Genomic DNA, 19,644 nt, shown 5'->3' with positions numbered 1-19,644 from the left:
AGTAACTCAGCGGTGAGGCAGCATCTATGGAGAGGAGGAATGGGCGACGTTTCAGGTCGAGACCCTTCTTCAGACTGATGTCAGGGGAGAGGATGGGATAAAGATAGAATGTAGACAGTAAAGGGCGTGTCCCAATGTATGAGCTAATTCAAGAGTTCTCCCGAGTTTCCCCTGATTCGAACTCGGAGAATTACGGTAATAGCTGCTCGTAAGTACTCAGGGCTCTCGTGAACATTTTTCAACATGTTGAAAAATCTTCACGAGTCTTCACGAGCTTACCGCGTTTCCTGAGTACCTACCGTTAGCATTACGAGCCGCTAAGGGACGTCCCGAGCTCCGACGTACCCGCTACGTACATTTTACGTGCTTACCACGAGTTTGATTTTTTTTTAAACTCGGGAGAGCTCTTGAATTAGCTTGTACCGTGGGACAGCCCCTTTAGACTAGTGGGAGAACTGGGAAGGGGAAGGAGAGAGAAAGCAACGGCTATCTGAAGTTAGAGAAGTCAATGTTCATACCGCTGGGGTGTAAACTACCCAAGCGAAATATGAGGTGCTGTTCCTCCAATTTGTGCTGGGCCTCACTCTGACAATGGAGGAGGCCCAGGACAGAAAGGTCAGATTTGGAATGGGAGTGGGAGTTGAAGTGCTGGGCCACCGGGAGATCAGATAGGATAAGACACCCTGAGCTGAAGTGTTCAGCAAAAAGATCGCCGACCCTGCGTTTGGTCATGCCGGTGAACAGAAGTTGACACCTGGGACAGCAGTTACAGTAGATGAGGTTGGAGGAGGTGCAAGTGAACCTTACCGCGAACTTATCGCGAACTCCGCTACCGTTTGGTCGCGCTAGACTGTTTAATATTGATCCTCAATGACTTCTGCTTATATCATGCTCACGTTCTTGGGTTGTAATATTTCCAACTTGGGGTGGAGCTTGCATTTGCCTGGTATCTTCTTGTTACAACTTGTGATTTAGTTTACTTGGTCAAAGCAGAATGGGATAGTTTGTATTTATCAAATGCTAGATGTCGTCAGCATGTCCATCTGATATCACTTACTAACCACTACCCGCAGATGAGCCAATCATAACAACAAAGTTGACCTGGCAATTTGAGAATAGATTATAAACCCAAATCTTTCTATCCTAGATCAGTTTTGTTGGGTCAAACCTATAATTATGCATCATATTTTGTACAGCAGAGCACTACATTTTTCACAGGCTGGACATTAAGTTCCCGCTGTATTGCATTAGTGGCTGTCATTGATGATAGGGGGGATTGACAGATTTTCCTTCTCTATCCTTGAGAACTTCTTGAGACACCTATACCCTAACAAGAATATATTTGGTAATTTCATTCTTGAGGCATCTTCCTTCAATCATCTATGCAACAAACAGAATTTGCTGTATGCTCTTGATGATATTTAATAATGTTATTTTTAAACAACTATTAGAATGGAGTTCAGAAGCTGCACAAAAGCTGCAATATATGGATTTGTTTTGGTAGCTTTCGTTTCATATATTCAGGAAAATGTCAAATGTGTAGTTAACAATCTTTAGTATCTAATATACCTACAAAGGACTTAAAAAGGACTGGGTTTGGAGTCAGTGATGTTTGCGCAGACAGCAATGTGCTGGAGGAAATTAATGGATTAGGCAACATCTGGGGAGGGAACGGGGAGACAATGTTTCAGGTCAAGACGTTTCTTCAGACAGGATGGAAGGAGTAAGCTGGGAAAGGGAAGTGGGATTAGGGCAAAGCTTGGCAGCTAATAGGTGGATGCAGGTGGGATGGGAGTTATTGGAAGATGGGTGGAATATGTGACCAAGGCCGGTGAAAGGAGGACAAAAGGGCCTCAGATGAAGAAAGCAGAGGATTAAAATGAAAAGCCGGAGGGAGAGATATGGTTGAAAGGAATAAGGGTGAGGGGGAGAGAAATATGCCACTCGGGGATGGGAGATAAGTGTATGGAGTAGGGGGAAGGAGCAGGGTATTAGGGGTGGTGGGAGAAATGTGTGTGCACCTGTTTGAGTGGGAGGGGAAGCACCACTTGAAATCTGACATCGGGAGGAGAACGAGGAGTGCAGTGGAGAGATAAGACGTTGCCTTCCATCACAGTGAGGAGGAGATTCGCTGTGATGGATGTTTGTGTAAATTGTGTTGTGTCTTGGTTCTTCTACTTGTTTCTTTACTGCAGAAACCAAATTTTGTTTGAACCTCAATGAGCCTCAATGAACCTCAACAAATAAATTGTATCATTGTATCATTGCATCAAATTGGATAATTGAATGTAAATATTGTTGGGTTATAAGTTACCCAAGCAGAACGGGTGGTGCTGGGAGTATAGCTTCTGCCATGGAGGAGACCCAGAACAGAAAGATCAGTATAGGAACGGGAAAGGGAGTTAAAATTTGTCTTGAATCTTAGTTATAACTTATAAAAGAATTAAGAAATGTTGTAAATTTCCATTTGATTGCCATTTCAGAAACTCTTCCCAAGTAATTGGGTAAAATTTACAATGAAGATGAAGTACAATTACAATGAAGTAATCAGTTTGACATCAAATGAGCTGAAATTGCTCTTTAGCAACAATGCAGACAAATCATTGATTTTTAGCTGTCCAGTTTACTTTTTCATGGAGTGTAAAATAGACTGCTGTTTTTTGTGGTTTTGCAAAAGACAAATGTCACTTCTTGTGTTCTACTAGTTTCTTACATGAATAGGCATAAAATCTTATTAATGTCATAATTAACATGTCAATGTCATCATAAGGTAATAAAGCCTTATTCCAAAATCTCTAAGAAAGCTATAAAGCTATTTGGGGAAAAATATTCAGTATCTATTCCAACATGTTGCTGCCAGAACCTAGATAGGAAGAGGCTGTTTGAAAGATTTTCTGCATTGAACTTGTATTATGTATCTTAGCAAGTGGTTGGAGAGGTCGAATTATTTCCACTATCTCCTAAATCAGTCAATGGACTGGGGCAGCAAAGTGGTGCAGCGGTAGAGCTGCTGCTTTATAGCGCCAGACACCCGGGGCAGATCCTGACTACGGGTGCTGTCTGTACAGAGTTTGTTCATACTGTGACTGCATAGATTTTCTCTGGGTGCTCCAATTTGCTCCCACATTCCAAGACATCCAGGTTTGTAGGTTAATCAGCTTCGGTAAAAATTGTAAGTTGTCCTCAGTGTGTAGGATGGTGCTAGTGTACGGGGTGATCACTGGTCGACGTGGACTCGGTGGGCTGACCTATTTCCACGCTGTATCACTAACGTGTAAAGGACAAATTCTGTCTGTGCCATCAGAGCTTGCAATGGTTATTAGAGCAGTTCCCCCTATATGTGGAGCCCCTGCTTTTCTATAAAAATGAAGAGAAAAATGGACGTTGATTTGCAGTGTTTGCAAAAGTGATGTATTTTATCTGTTCTACTGAACCATCTGTTTGTGCGCTCTTGGTGATTTTTGCAAGGATGCTAGTGCCAAACGTGGTGAATTGGTAGATTCCAGTGTTGGGCCTGCAACAAGAGTCTAGGCCACCTCCTCTTGACCAGTTGTGGTGCGTATTTCACACAAAAAAACTTTACACTCAAAAGTCCTCCTTGCTCTGCTTTTTGTATAGTTTATGTTTAAGTTTCACCTTGTAATCATTTAAGACAGCCCATAGTTGGAAAGGGAACTCCTTTGCCTTTGTGAGAAGTTCAGTGAAGAAATCCAGAGGTAGATGCTGCTGGACTGTAGACGGATCAACATAAACTGCATCTATTCAGCCACCTCCACCCCAGGCAACACAAATTCAGTCTATCGGGCATGGTGGAATCTTGAGAAAACACAAAGTGTTGGATGAACTCAACGGGACAGGCATGTGGAGGGAATGGACAGAAAGTGCTGAGTTCCTCCAGCACTTTATGCTTTATCAAGGATGGTAGATGTGTATCTGAGTCATTTTGGTACCATTACCTTTGTTATGGCCATCAGGGCTCTTTGAATAAAAGGAGATGATCTTCCATACCTGTAAGTGTTTGACATATATCTGATAAATAATACAATTCACATTGGAAGTATCTTTATATAACCTGAAGCCAATAGGAGTTTGGGTGCACCCAACATATTTGCTGAAAGGCACCAGCAGTATATATAAACACACACACACACATCCAAGTATATATATATATATATATATATATATGTATATATATATATATATGTATATGTATATGTATATGTATATGTATATGTATATGTATATATATGTATATATATGTATATATATATATAATAATAATAATAATAAATTTTATTTTTATAGCGCTTTTCTAAGACTCAAAGTCGCTTTACAATAGTAACAGACAATAGCAAACGGAGAAGCGGCGAACAAACAGCGCCAGCGTCCTCTCCGTGCAGGACATAAAGAAAGAATACAGACATAACAATAATAGACATTTAATCGGAATAACATATAATCGGAATATAACAAATAATAAAGACATCACAGAGACACAAATTAAAAACAGAATTCAATCCAAAAACAGAAAATCAAAAACACAGTGTGAAGAGAGAGCAGCGGCAACCAATTCGTGCCAGCGTCCACTCTCCCTTCACGGCAGCCATCTTGGACACAGACCTACAAGATTACAGTTAGACAAAAAAAACTGTATATGTATATATATATATGTATATATGTATATGTATATATATGTGTGTGTGCGTGTGTGTACATATATATACTGTGAAAGGTGACACTGTTTTGTTAAGCTTAATTGAAATTTCCTGCCCACGATATTTCTAAGTGATGAAGCATTTATGTTCTTATTATCAACAGTGCTTTAATTCCGAGCAAGAGTAAAGAGTCTGTGACATCTGAAGTTTCTAACCAGACAAGCGGCTACCAGTCAGGATACCATTCCGATGACACTGACACAATTCCTTACTCCAATGAAGAAAAACTGCCAAAGGAAAATTTCTGCACCTCACCAGCTGAATACAACCATGTGAGTCGATACAGTGCACCACCTGTCTAAGATTTTCAAACAGAACTCAGAAGATGCCACCTTGTAGCAAATTCACCTATGCCACTATTGTATAAAGTCACCGCATATAATTTCTAAAATATCATCAAAATATGAACTTTGATTGTTCTAGCTCATAGAATTGTTATTAATATCGACATTGGGTATCTTTACATAGCTGATGATGGTCCTGGAATAATTCAGTCAATACCTTATCTGCCTCTTCAATTTACTGAGGAGCAAATTGCCAGGCATGAACTGATTCCTGACCCTCTACTCGTGTGAGTTCACCTCCAGTGGCCTTGATACTCATAAGCTGTATCATGTGGCATACAAGGAAGAAACAAAGTTGTCAATACTACTGTGTGGAAGAACAGTGGCTGAAAATGGCTATAATGTAGGTAGCCAGCATTTCTTCACATTAATACATTCCATCAAGTTGCCGACTTCAAGCACCTCTACGCTGAGGAAATGCGGAATGAAATACTGCGCAAATTAAATTACTTGGCAACTAAGACTGGGTTTCCAAACAGAAGACAAAATCATCTGCATGTATATATCCCATATTGCAAAACACATTTCATCCCCATTTGATGGATATCTCTCTAGTTGGGCATCTGAGTGTATGCAGAGAGAATGTGAGGAAGAATGTATAGGCAGGCACCTATTTGTAGCACCTGAGTGTTGAATGGCTGCAGATTCACAAATAAATGTAATATATTGAACACAGATATAAAGATTTACATTGAATGAGCATTCCTGTAAACAATGCACAAATTTTACTGCCACAGTTTGAGGAATGTTGAATTGAAAGGTTAATCAGCTGGTGCATGCTCTCTTCTCATTAAACACTTTTAAATAAACATATGTAAGCATCTAACTGGAAGTTTATAAAGATTGTATTGTGCTGTACATAATATATATTGATCTAATGCATCTCATTTACTATTTTTGAATGTGAATCTATTGACCTTTGTTATGGTTTATACAATCACATAGAAAAGACCTCAAGATGATCAATGTACCACTGCAAGAATGAAAAATACAGTATTTTATCGCAAAGTTACATTATTTTGAGAGAATGCTCTAATTCTCTGTCTGTTGTCTTCCAAAAATGAATTGTTTCAAATGGTAACATCTTCCCAAGGCAACTCCCATTGTATATATGAGAAATATATGTTTGGTACTTTCATCAGTTTGTCAAACATAATTTTATAGAAAATCGATAGTTTGTCATGGAGAAAGTCGCCATTGTTAAAGAAAACTTGCTTGCTGGCCAGGCCTTTAAATTCAGAAGACCAATTATTCAGATCGCCATCTGTGCTGCCCTATCAGCCAGACTACTGGACAGCACACTTTCAGGTTGACAATATAGTTGTTTGCAAGAACACAATTGCTCCATTTTTAATCAGTCAGTTATTGATATAAATGCACTGACAATCTTGCCATCATTTAACATTCATATTTGTAATTCTTGCATGTCCTCGCACAATGATGTAGGATGATGGTTCTATTGTTAAACAGATGCAAAAACGAAGCATACATCTTTTAAAGTGGAATATGCAGACATCATTTATTAACCAAAATTTGTTCACAGGTTCATTTTTCTACAACAAACCTAGTTTGTTGTGCATGTCTATGTGATTTGAATGAATCCACAAATTTGGATTATGCCAACCATATTTGAAGAAGCATCTTTAGTTTAGAGGCTGCACATCCTTGAAGAATTTTGCCTGAGAATAAGAACTAAATTTAACACTAAGCTGCGACGACATATGGAATAAACCCACAAATGAACATCTCCTTAAACGTTTAGACATCAAATCATTGGACACATAACAGAACAAAGCACAGGACAAAGCAGAAAAAGGCTCGCGGGCCTGTGCCAAGCTCGACAATTAATTTAATCCCTGTGCTGTCCATATCACTCCATTCCTTGCATATGCCATGACTCACATAACACATAAAGTTTTCAGTTTTTTTTAGCTGAAGTAATGAGTCTCATGTCCCCATATTAGACAGTGCATGTTGACTTCAGTGGAAAACAATCTCTGGCAGGTACATAGTGAGCAGCTGATCCGCTCTCGCCAATTTTAATTGCCACATTTATTACCTGCTTTTTCTTGTCCATGATGATTTGGAACTCATCCTGGAAAAATAACCTTATTGTGGCTGATTAATGTTTTCAAATTGAATACAGCTCAAATCCCAAAAAATGAATGTATGTTGAATGTAAAAAAAATATTATATCTGATTCATTTTAGAGTTCTTTGAAATGACCATGTATTAAAGGTTGATTTCATTTTTAATAAAAAATTTTGATGGAGCTATCTGTGGTTATGGTCTTCTTCATGGATTTTGGCTTTTGCGTTTCCCATTAAAAAAATAAGCAACGATACACAATAGACAATAGGTGCAGGAGTAGGCCATTTGGCCCTTCGTGCCAGCACCGCCATTCAATGTGATCATGGCTGATCATCCACAATCAGTACCCCGTTCCTGCCTTCTCCCCATATCCCCCGACTCCACTATCTTTAAGAGCTCTATCTAACTCTCTCTTGAAAGCACCCAGAGAACTGGCCTCCACTGCCCTCTGAGGCAGAGAATTCCACAGACTCACAACTCCCTGTGTGAAAAAGTTTTTCCTCATCTCTGTTCTAAATGGCTTACCCCTTATTCTTAAACTGTGGCCCCTGATTCTGGACTCCCCCAACATCGGGAACATGTTTTCTGCCTCTAGCGTGTCCAAACCCTTAATAATCTTATGTTTCAATTAGATCCCCTCTCATTCTTCTAAATTCCAGAGTATACAAGCCCAGCCGCTCCATTATATCAACATATGACAGTCCTGCCATCCCAGGAATTAACCTGATGAACCTAGGCTGCACTCCCTCATTAGCAAGAATGTCCTTCCTCAAATTGGGAGACTAAAACTCCACACCATAACACAGAGGTACAACAGCAGACTGTCATGGCTGTCCTTTCCCTTGTCAATTAAAATTTCAAATGTTTCACTTAGTGCAATTCAATTTTACCATGAAGTATAAAGCAGAATATTTAGTTCAAGCTAAATTATGCAAAGAAAACAAAATTAAAAAAAAGAAAAAAGTAAAGAAAGAACGGTGATCTTTGAAAATACTCCTGTAACCTAAAAGTAAAATGATCAATGCCAGAGAAGTTGTTGTTAAATAAAAATGCTCTTAAATTCGGACATATATTTGAATGAATAAACCCTAATTGCTCTGGCTTCTTTAATGAGAATCTAATTATCTTGTATCCTATGAACGATAGCAGCAGGATCTGGATCGATTGGCCAGGTGGGCAGAGGAATGGTTGATGGATATTAATACAGAGAAGTGTGAGGTGTTGCATTTTGGGACGTCGAACAAGGGCAGGACATACACAGTAAATGGTATGCCTCTGGGTAGTGTTGTAGAGCAGAGGGATCTAGGAGTACAAGTGTTTGGTTCCATGAAGGTCGAGTCGCAGGTGAATAAGGTGGTCAAAAAGGCTTTTGGCATTTTGGCCTCCTTTAGTCAGAGTATTGAGTATAGAAGTTGAGAGGTCATGTTGCAGTTGTATAAGACGTTGGTGAGACCGCATTTAGAATATTGTGTTCAGTTCTGGGCACCATGTTATAGGAAAGATATTGTCAGGGTTCAGAAAAGATTTACGAGGATGTTGCCAGGACTAGAGGGTGTGAGCTATAGGGAGAGGTTGAGTTGGCTGGGTCTCTATCCCATGGAACGTAGGAGAATGAGGGGTGCTCTTATAGAGGTATACAAAATCATGAGAGGAATAGATCGGGTGGATGCACAGAATCTTTTACCCAGAGTAGGGGAATTGAGGACCAGAAGACACAGGTTCAAGGTGAAGCGGGAAAGATTTAATAGGAATCCGAGGGGTAACCTTTTCACACGGAGGGTGGTGGGTGTATGGAACAAGCTGCCAGAGGAGGTAGTTGAGGCTGGGACTATCTCATCATTTAAGAAATAATTGGACAGGTACATGGATAGGACAGGTTTGGAGGGATATAGACCAAGCGCAGGCAACTGGGACTAGGGTAGCTGGGCCATTGTTGGTCGGTGTGGGTGAGTTGGGCCGAAGGGCCTGTTTCCACACTGTATTAATATGACTCCATGTCTCTATGCATGTAAATAATGAATTAAAAAGAGCAAAGGTTTCTGGAACAGAATAACTTGAGGACAACATCGTGATTTTCAGGTAAACCAAACTTCCTGATTTTCACACTATCTGAATGCGGACAACAGAAGTTGCTGTTCAATTTGCATCTGGAGTTTGGGTGTGCAATATGAAGTCCTTTAGTTCTCTTCAATAACACATTGTGCCTTATCACCATGACTTTGGCTCCCCCATCTGAACTGCTCCAGTCTGATCTGGATACAAGCACTGATTGAGCTGATCCTCCATGTTGAGAATCATTCTGGAGAGTGAGAGCAGTTACAAGTCACTGAATTGCCCGAGTTATTTTTTGACAATTCCCAAGGCCTTTGAACTGTTCTCTGATAATCAAAAACACCTCAATGTGATAGAAGTTAAGTAAAAGCATTAAGATGGAACAAAATAAACAACCAACTTACTTGCACTTGCCTTTTTATTCTTATTGAAACTTACTTAATATTGAAAGGCCTGGATAGAGTAAATGTGGAGAGGATGATTCCACTAGTAGGAGAGTCTAGGACCAGAGGCCATAGCCTCAGAATGAAAGGAAGTACCTTTATAGAGGAGATGAGAAGGAATTTCTTTAGTCAGAGGGTGGTGACTCTGTGGAATTCATTGCCACAGATGACTGTGGAGGCCAAGTCAATGGATATTCTAAGGTGGATATTGACAGATTCTTGATTAGTAAAGGTGTGAGGGGTTAGGGGAGAAGGCAGGAGAATGGGGTTCAGATGGAGCGACAGATCAGCTATGATTGAATGACAGAGTAAACACTTGATGGGCCAAATGGCATAATTCTGCTCCTAGAACTTAGCTACTTATGAATGTATCATCTCTGTCTTGGTAATTTCAAAACATGAGCACGAAAGTTAAGCTGCTGATCTGGGAGGAGGACTATAGCCGGCTATTTACCACAGAAATGCCAAATGGAGGTGAGTCTATGAACCATAAACTTAGTTCAGAGAATAATTAATTTCCCTGTTTTTATCCTTTGCTTTTAGACTCATTTAGGAGGCAGATTTGTTTTAAAGTTCTGAATGGATAAATAAAGAGGGACCTAAAGGTCTTCCCCATATGAATCTACCTTGTGCATTTAATTTTATAAAGCTGCTATGCTCCCTGAAGATGTGCAAGGGAAGTTCTTCACTTAGAGTCATAACCCGCTGAGTTTGTGTCTAAGGCATTTGGTGTCTATCTTAACAGTTAAGATCTGTTCACGTCATTGATAACTACCCACATTTAACTTGGAGGGACTTCTAGTCTTTGGATAACTGCTTCAATGTGGCACCAATTGCCTGATATTTGTATCATCAAACATTCAAGCTAAAGAAGCAGCACAAAGCAATTCAGGATCCAAAACAGGTAATTAAAAAAACAGAAGATATAAGTTATTTTCAGATCATTTACTGGAAGCAAAATAAAGACCAGAAAATAAAGGTACATTTATTAGAGGGAGATAAAATCTGGAGAGTGAAAAACTTATATGTCCTTTTTAAATTTTTTAAGCCTTGCTGCACGTTAGATCACAAAAGACTCACAATCCTGAATACACCAGACCTAACTTCAGAACCACCAATAACTAATAGTTTAGATTTTTGTTGACCAATATGAATTCTTCCATTTTTTTTGTACTGTATTTTTATCACTAGATTTAGTTCACTTTTCTTCATCTGTAAAGTGATTCAGTTGGATGTCAATGATTAAGAAAGATGTGTTTCCGCTTCATAAACTATCTGGAAATACCAGGCAAAGAATTATTCAACATAAGTGTGAAAACTACTAAAAATATACTGGACTTAGTTTTCAATCTACGCCTTCAAATAAGTTTCAAATAGTGAAGAATAGTTGCAAGCTTTTGCAAACCATTCCTGAAAGATCAAGTGCAATTGACCATGGGCATCAGAAACAATGGGTATGGACCATTTCTAGGTATCTGGAGGATCTAGCCATGAGTATTTGCGGTAAAATATGTTTTGATTCGCTTCCCATAGATACAGATGGACCCACAGAATGTTTCCAGTATTTTCTGTTTTATTTCAGCTGATGGCAAAATCACACTTTTACGGTCTCCCCTATCCATTGTTCCTTGAATCCAGTGTCAGAAAATCTGCTTCTTGAATTTTGTTTTCAATTGCTGCGATATTGTTTAGGTTTGCATACGCATACTACGGCAGATGGCCAGCATCTGTGATGGAACATTCCCCAAATTGAAACCAGGTTGTAGAAATAGAGCAGTAGTTCTTCATGCCTAAATGTTCTGCTAGACCATCTGTATAATTATATTAATTATAAAATATAAAAGCATGGTTAAGATATACAGTGAGGAAGGTTGTCAAAGTATAAATGATATTTCTTCCGAAGAACTTGCAGCTTTCAACCATCTCTACTTCGGCACCGTCATTGTATACCAGGGTATGTGAACCGCTTTGTTTCCTGAAGTCAATCACAATTTCCTTTGTCTTGCTGACACTGAGGGACAGACAGGTTGTTGTCTTGACTCCAGGTTACAAGGTTCTCAATCTCCTTCCTGTACTTCATCTCATCATTATTTAATATCCGGTGGTGTCATTTGCGAATTTGTAAATTGTGCTGGATATGTATTTGGCTAGACAGTCATGGGTGTATCAGGAGTATGGAAGGGGGCTAAGAACGCATCCTTGCAGGGCACCAGTGTTGAGGATTATCGTAGAAGATGATTTGTCAACTATCTTTGCTAATTGTGGTCTGTGGTCAGGAAGTCAAGGATCCAGTTGCAGAGAGGAGTGCTGACTCCAAGTTCCACGAGTTTAGAGATGAGTTTGTATGGGATAATGGTATTGAAAGCAGAGCTGTAGTCAATGAATAGGAGTCTGACATAGATGTCTTTCTTTTCCAGGTATGCCAGGGATGAGTGTAGGGCCAGTGAGGTGGCATCAGGCGTGGACCTGTTGTTGTGGTAGGCGAACTGCAGTGGATCAAGGTTGCTTTCTAGGCTGGATTTAATGTTCTGTAACTAAGCCTTTCAAAGCACTTTGTGATGGTGAATCCATGGGAAAACAGTCCTAGCCTTTCCAGTCTCTCCTCATAAATCTGGCCCTTAAGTCTAAGCAACATCCCTGTGTATCCTTTCTGCACCCCCTCTAGCTTAATCACATCCATCCTGCAGTAAAGCAATCAGAACTACACATAATTCACTGATTGCGATCACACCAACATCTTCTGCAGCTCTACAATGAGCCCATTTCTTGTACTCAATGTCACAAACAATAAAGGCCTTCTTCACTGCCCTCTCCATTTGTATTGAACTCTCAGGAAACCATGTACCTGTATCCAAAGGTCTCACTATTTCATAACATGCCCCAGAGCCTTGCCATTCACTGTACTTCCCCAAATGCTTCACTTTGCACTTGACTGAGTGAATTTATCTGAGTTAAATTCCATCTGCCATTTCTTTGCCCTCGGTTACCAACTAATCTAATCGTCTAAATTAGTGCTAAACTATGAGCTTCAATGTCGCACATGATCTAGCCTATCATGTGGGACATTGTCAAAATCCAGCTAAAGTTCATATGGATAACATCTACAGCCCTGACCTCATCAATCCTCTTTGTCACGCCTTCAAAAAACTAAATTAAATTCATAAGTAACGATTACCCATGCACAAAGCCATGTTGGCTATCCCTGATGAATCCTTGCCTTTCCAAACATATTTACGGTATGTTCTGTCTCTCAGAATCCCCTCAACAATAATATTTGGCAGTGGCTAATCTTTGCAATATTGTATGGCTTTTGTTTAATAGCTTTCTTAGTTTAGCCATAGATATTGAGGCCACCTTGAGGAGTCTTTCTTTCACGATGGAATATACTTTAGTGAAATGTATGTACTTTCTCTTCAAATTTCTGCATTATCGATCTACCATCCTCCCAACTTCCCCTTCCCATTCTCATACTGACCTTTTGTTCATGGGCCTCCTCCATTGCCAGTGTGTGACTGCACGTAAACTGGATGAACAGCACCTCATATTCCACTTTGGTAGCATCGAAACATAGAAAATAGGTGCAGGAGTTGGGCATTTGCCCCTTCGAGCCAGCACCGCTATTCAATAAGATCATGGCTGATCATTCAAAATCAGTACCCCGTTCCTGCTTTCTCCCCATGTCTCTTGATTCCGTGAGCCCTAAGAGCTATATCTAACTCTCACTTGAAAACATCCAGTGAATTCACCTCCACTGCCTTCTGAGGCAGAGAATTTCACAGATTCACAACTCTCTGGGTGAAAAGGCTTTTCCTCATCTCAGTCCTAAGTGGCCTACCCCTTATTCTTACACTGTGACCATGGTTAGAAACATAGAAACATAGAAAATAGGTGCAGGAGTAGGCCATTCGGCCGTTCGAGCCTGCACCGCCATTCAATATGATCATGGCTGATCATCCAACTCAGTATCCTGTACCTGCCTTCTCTCCATACCCCCTGATCTCTTTAGCCACAAGGGCCACATCTAACTCCCTCTTAAATATAACCAATGAACTGGCCTCAACTACCTTCTGTGTCAGAGAATTCCACAGATTCCACAGGTTCTGGACTCCCCCAACATGGGGAGCATTTTTCCTGCATCGAGCCTGTCCAATCCCTTAAGAATTGTATATGTTTCTATAAGATCCATTCTCATGCTTCTCAATGCCTGTGAATATAAGCCCAGTCAATCCATTCTTTCATCATATGTCAGTCCCGCTATCCCAGGAATTAACCTGACGAACCTACACAGTCCTTCCTCAAATTAGGAGACCAAAACTGCACACAATATGTATGGAGAGAAGGCAGGTACGGGATACTGAGTTGGATGATCAGCCATGATCATATTGAATGGCGGTGCAGGCTCGAAGGGCCGAATGGCCTACTCCTGCACCTATTTTCTATGTATCTATGTAATACTCCAGATGTGGTCTCACCAGAGTGTGGATGTATGGAACAACCTGCCAGAGGAGATAGTTGAGGCCGGGACTATCCCATAATTTAAGAAACAGTTAGACAGGTACATGGATAGGACAGGTTTGGGGGAATATGGACCAAGCGTGGGCAAGTGGGACTAGTGTAGCTGGGACACTGTTGGCCTCTGTAGGTAAGTTGGGCCAAAGGGCCTGTTTCCACACTGTATCACGCTGTGACTCGATGACCCTATGTACAACTGTAGTAGGACCTCCTTGCTCCTATACTCAAAGACTCTTGCTACAAAGGCTAACATGCCATTTGCTTTCTTCACTGCCTGCTGTACCTGCATGCTTACTTCAAGTTCAAGTGAATTTATTGTCATGTGTCCCTGTATAGGACAATGCAATTCTTGCTTTGCTTCAGCACACAGAACACAGGGCATTTACTACAAAACAGATAAGTGTGTCCATATACCATAATATAAATATATACACACATGAATAAATAAACTGATAAAGTGCAAATAACAGAAAATGGGTTATCAATAATCAGAGTTTTGTCCGAGCCAGGTTTAATAGCCTGATCGCTGTGGAGAAGTAGCTATTCCTGAAGGTACACAAAATTGCTGGGGAAACTCAGCGGGTGCAGCAGCATCTATGGAGCGAAGGAAATAGGCGACGTTTCGGGCCGAAACCCTTCTTCAGACTGATGGGGGGTTGGGGAAAGAAAGAAGGAAAAGGGGAGGATGAGGAGGAGCCCGAGGGCGGGCGGATGGGAGGGTGGGAGGAGACAGCTAGAGGGTTAAGGAAGGGGAGGAGACAGCAAGGGCTAGCCAAATTGGGAGAATTCTATGTTAATGCCATAAGGACGCAAGGTCCCCAGACGGAATATGAGGTGCTGTTCCTCCAATTTCCGCTGTTGCTCACTCTGGCAATGGAGGAGACCCAGGACAGAGAGGTCTTTACAGGGGGCAGGGTGGGAAGACGTGTAGTCCAGATAGCCATGTGAGTCAGTGGGTTTGTTCAGATAGCCATGTGAGTCAGTGGGTTTGTCCAGATAGCCATGTGAGTCAGTGGGTTTGTAGCTATTCCTGAACCTGGTTGTTGCAGTCTTCAGGTAGCAGGGAGATGAGTGTGTGGCCAGGATGGTGTGAGTCTTTGCTGATACTGCCAGCCTTTTTGAGGCAGCTTTCAGTGACTGATGTACAAGGACACCCAGGTCTCATTTCACCTCCCCTTTTCCTAATCTGACACCATTCAGATAATAATCTGCCTTCTTATTCTTGCCACCAAAGTGGATAACCTCACATTTATCCACATTATACTGCACCACTCACCCAACCTATCCAAGTTACTCTGCGGCCTCAAGGCATCCTCCTCGCAGCTCACACTGCCACCCATCTTTGTGTCATCCGCAAACTTGGAGATGTTACTTTTAATTCATTCGTCTAAAACGTTAATATACATTGTAAATAACTGGGGTCCTAGCACGGAGTCATGCGCAACCCACTAATCACTGCCTGCCATTCTGAAAAGGACCCGTTAATTCCTACTCTTTGCTTCCTGTCTGCCAACCAATTCTCTATCCATGCCAATATCCTATCCCCAATATCATGTGCTCTAATTTTGCACACTAATCCCTTGTGTAGAACCTAATGGCATGAAGATGAAATTCCCCAATTTTATGTAACATCCCTTCTTCTCTTTTATATAACCCTCCCCCCACCCTCACCTGCATCCACCTATCACTTGCCAGGTGTTGTCCCGCCCCCACCTTTTCCAGCTTTCTCCCCCCCAACTAAAATCAGTCATATGAAGGGTCCCAGCCTGAAATATTGCCTATCTATGTCCTAGAGAGATACTGCCTGACCCACTGATTTAATCCAGCACCTTGTTTTATGTTCTTTTTTTGGAAACTAGAAATATACTTTGCAAAATTTATGAACTCGCTCTTTAAATATCAGTACTGATGACCCATGAATCTATTTGTGTCCTGGTATATTTGCTGCTGTTCTTTGTGTCTCCATCTTCCCCTTTTACCTACCTTCTGGTCTGGTCGAGATGTTGAAGATTTTGTCATTTGTGAGGTGAAGTTAGGCGAGACTGGGCGATGAGCCATAAAACCAAAGGAAATCAATTTTCAGCAGCAAATACTGTATTCAGCTTTTACGTGTAATAGATAGACATCTGAATTTTCAGGCATCTGCGATAAATTGATTCAGCCCAGCGTGGTCAGTCTGATGCTTTCTTAGATTGGCAAGATTAGCAATTTAATTAGATTTCCGTGTGAACAGTCAAGAATTTTATATAAATAACAGAGCTACTGCATTTCTCAGCCCCAGTTTACCTTCCTTTCCCAGTTCCTGACTTCCTTTACAATGATCTGTTGCATAGTGAACCTAGTCACGGAGAAGCGAGAGGAAGTTTTTAATTAATGTTTGTTAAAAATAGTTTTTCTCAAGGAAAACTATTTCCTTTGTGATCTATAAAGCAGTTTGTTTGCTTTGAGGTATCAAGACGGCTTGACACATCCAATTACCAATTCTTGCTGGACTGCTGCAAAATATGCTACAGAAATATTTTGACAGAGTTAGTACTTCATTGGCCTCACAGTTTAGTAGTATTCTTTTAATCTATGTTCTCTTGTCTGAAATGACCTAATTCACAATGAAGGAAGGACTGAACCTTGTCTTTGGGATATTGAAACACTGAAAAAATATCATTCAGCTCTATGAATCTGTACAACCTTGAAACTTCATCTCCAGTTCTCCAGCTAACTTTCCATACTCATTACCCCTTCTTTTCATTTTTTTGAGTGACTTTCCAATGCCTTTTTTAAATAATTTATGGGCCACTCTGCAATAGGCTTGTGCAAAAAAAAATCTAATCATTTTCCGCATGAGGATATCTTTTCTAAGACTTTCAGGGTATCTTAAATTTCTTCTCAGGTATACTCTTTCAGGCAATCTTCGATTTCTTCCTCCTACCTAATTCCATGCATTATTCCTCAACCTGCTATTGATAATCTTATCAAATATTTCAAAATCTTTAAAACTTATACCAGGACACAAATAGATTCATGGGTCATCAGTGCTGATATTTAAAGAGCGAGTTCATAAATTTTACAAAGTATATTTCTATGCGAGAGAGAGGTTCAACGAGATGGCTACATCTCTAGTTAACTAAAAGGGTTAGGGATGTTATCAAATTGAAAGGAAAGGCTTACAATATTGCAAACATTAGTGGTAGGCCAAAGGATTATGATTTGCTTTAGAAACCAGCAAAGAATAACAGAAGATATATATAAAGAGTAGGAAGGTAGATTTACACGAGAGATAAAACTAGCAAACAACACAATAACACATTTCAAGAGCTTCTGCACATAGAGAAGAAGAGAGTAGTTAAATTAAATGTTGGGTAAATAGGGAAATGGCATGGGTAGTTTAGTGGCTAATTTACAGAGAGTTAGGATGAATGGATCATTTCTGGAATGGCAGTCATTAATTAGTGAACTGCAGGGACCAGTACAGGGGCCTCATCTATTAATACATGGTATTGACTTGAATGAAAGAATCAAGTTGAATGAGGAATCAAGTCCATCACACAGTCCAACCTTCACCTGTCTCCCCATCGACTCCATCTACACTTCACACTGCCTCATGAATGCAGCCAATGCAATCAAGGACCTTTCTCATTTTGATTAACATGAATCCCTCTTCTCCCCTCTTCTGTTGAACAATAGATACAAAAGCTTGAAAGCATGCACCAACTGATTCAACAACAGATTTCTCCCATGTTTAGATGAGTGAACGGTCCTCCCATAGCAAAGCTGTTGGCCCATTCTTCCAGCCTACTTCATTGTGGACATTGGACATCTATATAACTAAAAGTCTCATCTTGACTACTTCCTATCTGCGCTGTTAATTGATTTTAGAAAAAACGCCACTGTATATTGCTATGATTTTTGGCCATCTTACTCACAGTCCTCCTCTGGTGCGACAGCCCCATGGACTTTTCCGATCGCTGAAAAATAAAGAAGTTCTGAATGTTTAAAAATCTTGAGATCAGCTGATTCGTCCTCTTGCCTGTCAATCACCATGATGACAGGTGATTATAATCACCTTCCGGGGGGGGGGCAGGATTATAAAACCCCAGATGCCTGGACGAGAGGCCACAACTGTGACTCTTAGCTGTGAATGAACTGAATTGTGAGTCTCCAATGTACTTGCAATAAATGATTTGTTAGCCCTTAATGAAAATGCAATGAGTTGTTTGGCCTGCCCTGTGCTTGAAACTGCAATGCAAAATGGGAATAAAATGACAATGCAATTAGTTGTTTGGCCTGCCCTGTGATTGAAACGGCAATGCAAAATGGAAATGAAATTAAACTGCAATGAGTTGATTGGCCTGCCCTGTGCTTGAAAAGGCAATGCAAAATGGAAATGAAATGAAAATGCAATGTGTTGTTTGGCCTGCCCTGTGCTTGAAACGGCAATGCAAAATGGAAATGAAATGAAAATGCAATGGGTTGTTTGGCCTGCCCTGTGCTTGAAACGGCAATGCAAAGTGGAAATGGAAATTAAATGAAATTAGTTGTTTGGCCTGCCCTGTGGTCGAAATGGAAATGGAAATGAAATGAAATGAGTTATTTGGCCTGCCTGAAACCACTAATTTTGGTCCACAAGGCCCCTATTAGACAAGAATCCAGTCCCTTTTGCCCAAAATGCCCGTATTAGCCCAGGAGGAGCATTTTGGCCCAAAAGGCCAGTGCCAGGCCAGGAAAAGTCCAGAAAAATTGCCTTACATTGAGATTGCACTCAGATTTATTTGTCCCTTCGGCCCATAAGGCCTGTACTAGCCCAGGAGGAATACCTTCAGCCCATCAGTAAGTATTCCCCCTGCAAGTATAAAATAATTCCTCCTGCAAGTATAATATAATAATTCCTCCTACAGTATAATATAGATAAATGCGAGGTTATCCACTTTTGCGGCAAAAACAAGGGGGCAGATTATTTTCTCAATGGGGTTAGGTTAGGTAAGGGGGATGTGCAGCGAGACCAGGGTGTCCTTGTACACCAGTCACTGAAAGTTGGCGTGCAGGTACAGCTGACAGTGAAGAAAGCTAATGGAATTTTGGCCTTCGTGACAAGATGATTTCAGTATAGGAGCAAAGATGTTATTCTGCAGTTGTATAGGGCTCTGGTGAGACCACATCTGGAATATTGTGCACAGTTTTGGTCTCCTAATTTGAGGAAGGACATCCTTGTGATTGAGGAAGTGCAGCGTAGGTTCACGAGATTGATCCCTGGGATGGCGGGAGTGTCATATGAGGAGAGATTGAAAAGACTAGACCTGTATACACTGGAGTTTAAAAGGATGAGGGGAAGAATCTTATAGAAACATATAACATTATAAATGGACTGGACAAGCTAGATGCAGGAAAAAAATTACCAATGTTAGGCGAGTCCAGAACCAGGGGCCACAGTCTTAGAATAAAGGGGAGGCCATTTAAGACTGAGATGAGAAAAAACTTTTTCACCCAGAGAGT

General features: G+C 40.7%; 1 protein-coding gene across 3 annotated transcripts in view; it reads left to right on the top strand.

The window, feature by feature from the left end:
* Positions 1-7,332, top strand: part of kdr (kinase insert domain receptor) — an 85,808-nt gene extending 78,476 nt beyond the window's left edge. For 2 of the 3 annotated variants that reach the window (XM_033028901.1, XM_033028888.1), the window contains one exon: positions 4,819-7,332. In XM_033028901.1, coding sequence (XP_032884792.1) covers positions 4,819-5,017 — 199 coding nt within the window. In that variant the 3' untranslated portion in view covers positions 5,018-7,332. The remainder of the gene's footprint in view (positions 1-4,818) is intronic. The other variant, XM_033028894.1, reaches the window with a different exon arrangement.
* Positions 7,333-19,644: the final 12,312 nt, after the last annotated feature.

This window comes from Amblyraja radiata, chromosome 1 (assembly GCF_010909765.2).
Source record: "Amblyraja radiata isolate CabotCenter1 chromosome 1, sAmbRad1.1.pri, whole genome shotgun sequence".
Classification (NCBI taxonomy): Eukaryota; Metazoa; Chordata; class Chondrichthyes; order Rajiformes; family Rajidae; genus Amblyraja; species Amblyraja radiata.
The sequence above is the reverse complement of the archived record's forward strand: the minus strand, read 5'-3'. Positions and strand labels throughout refer to the sequence as shown.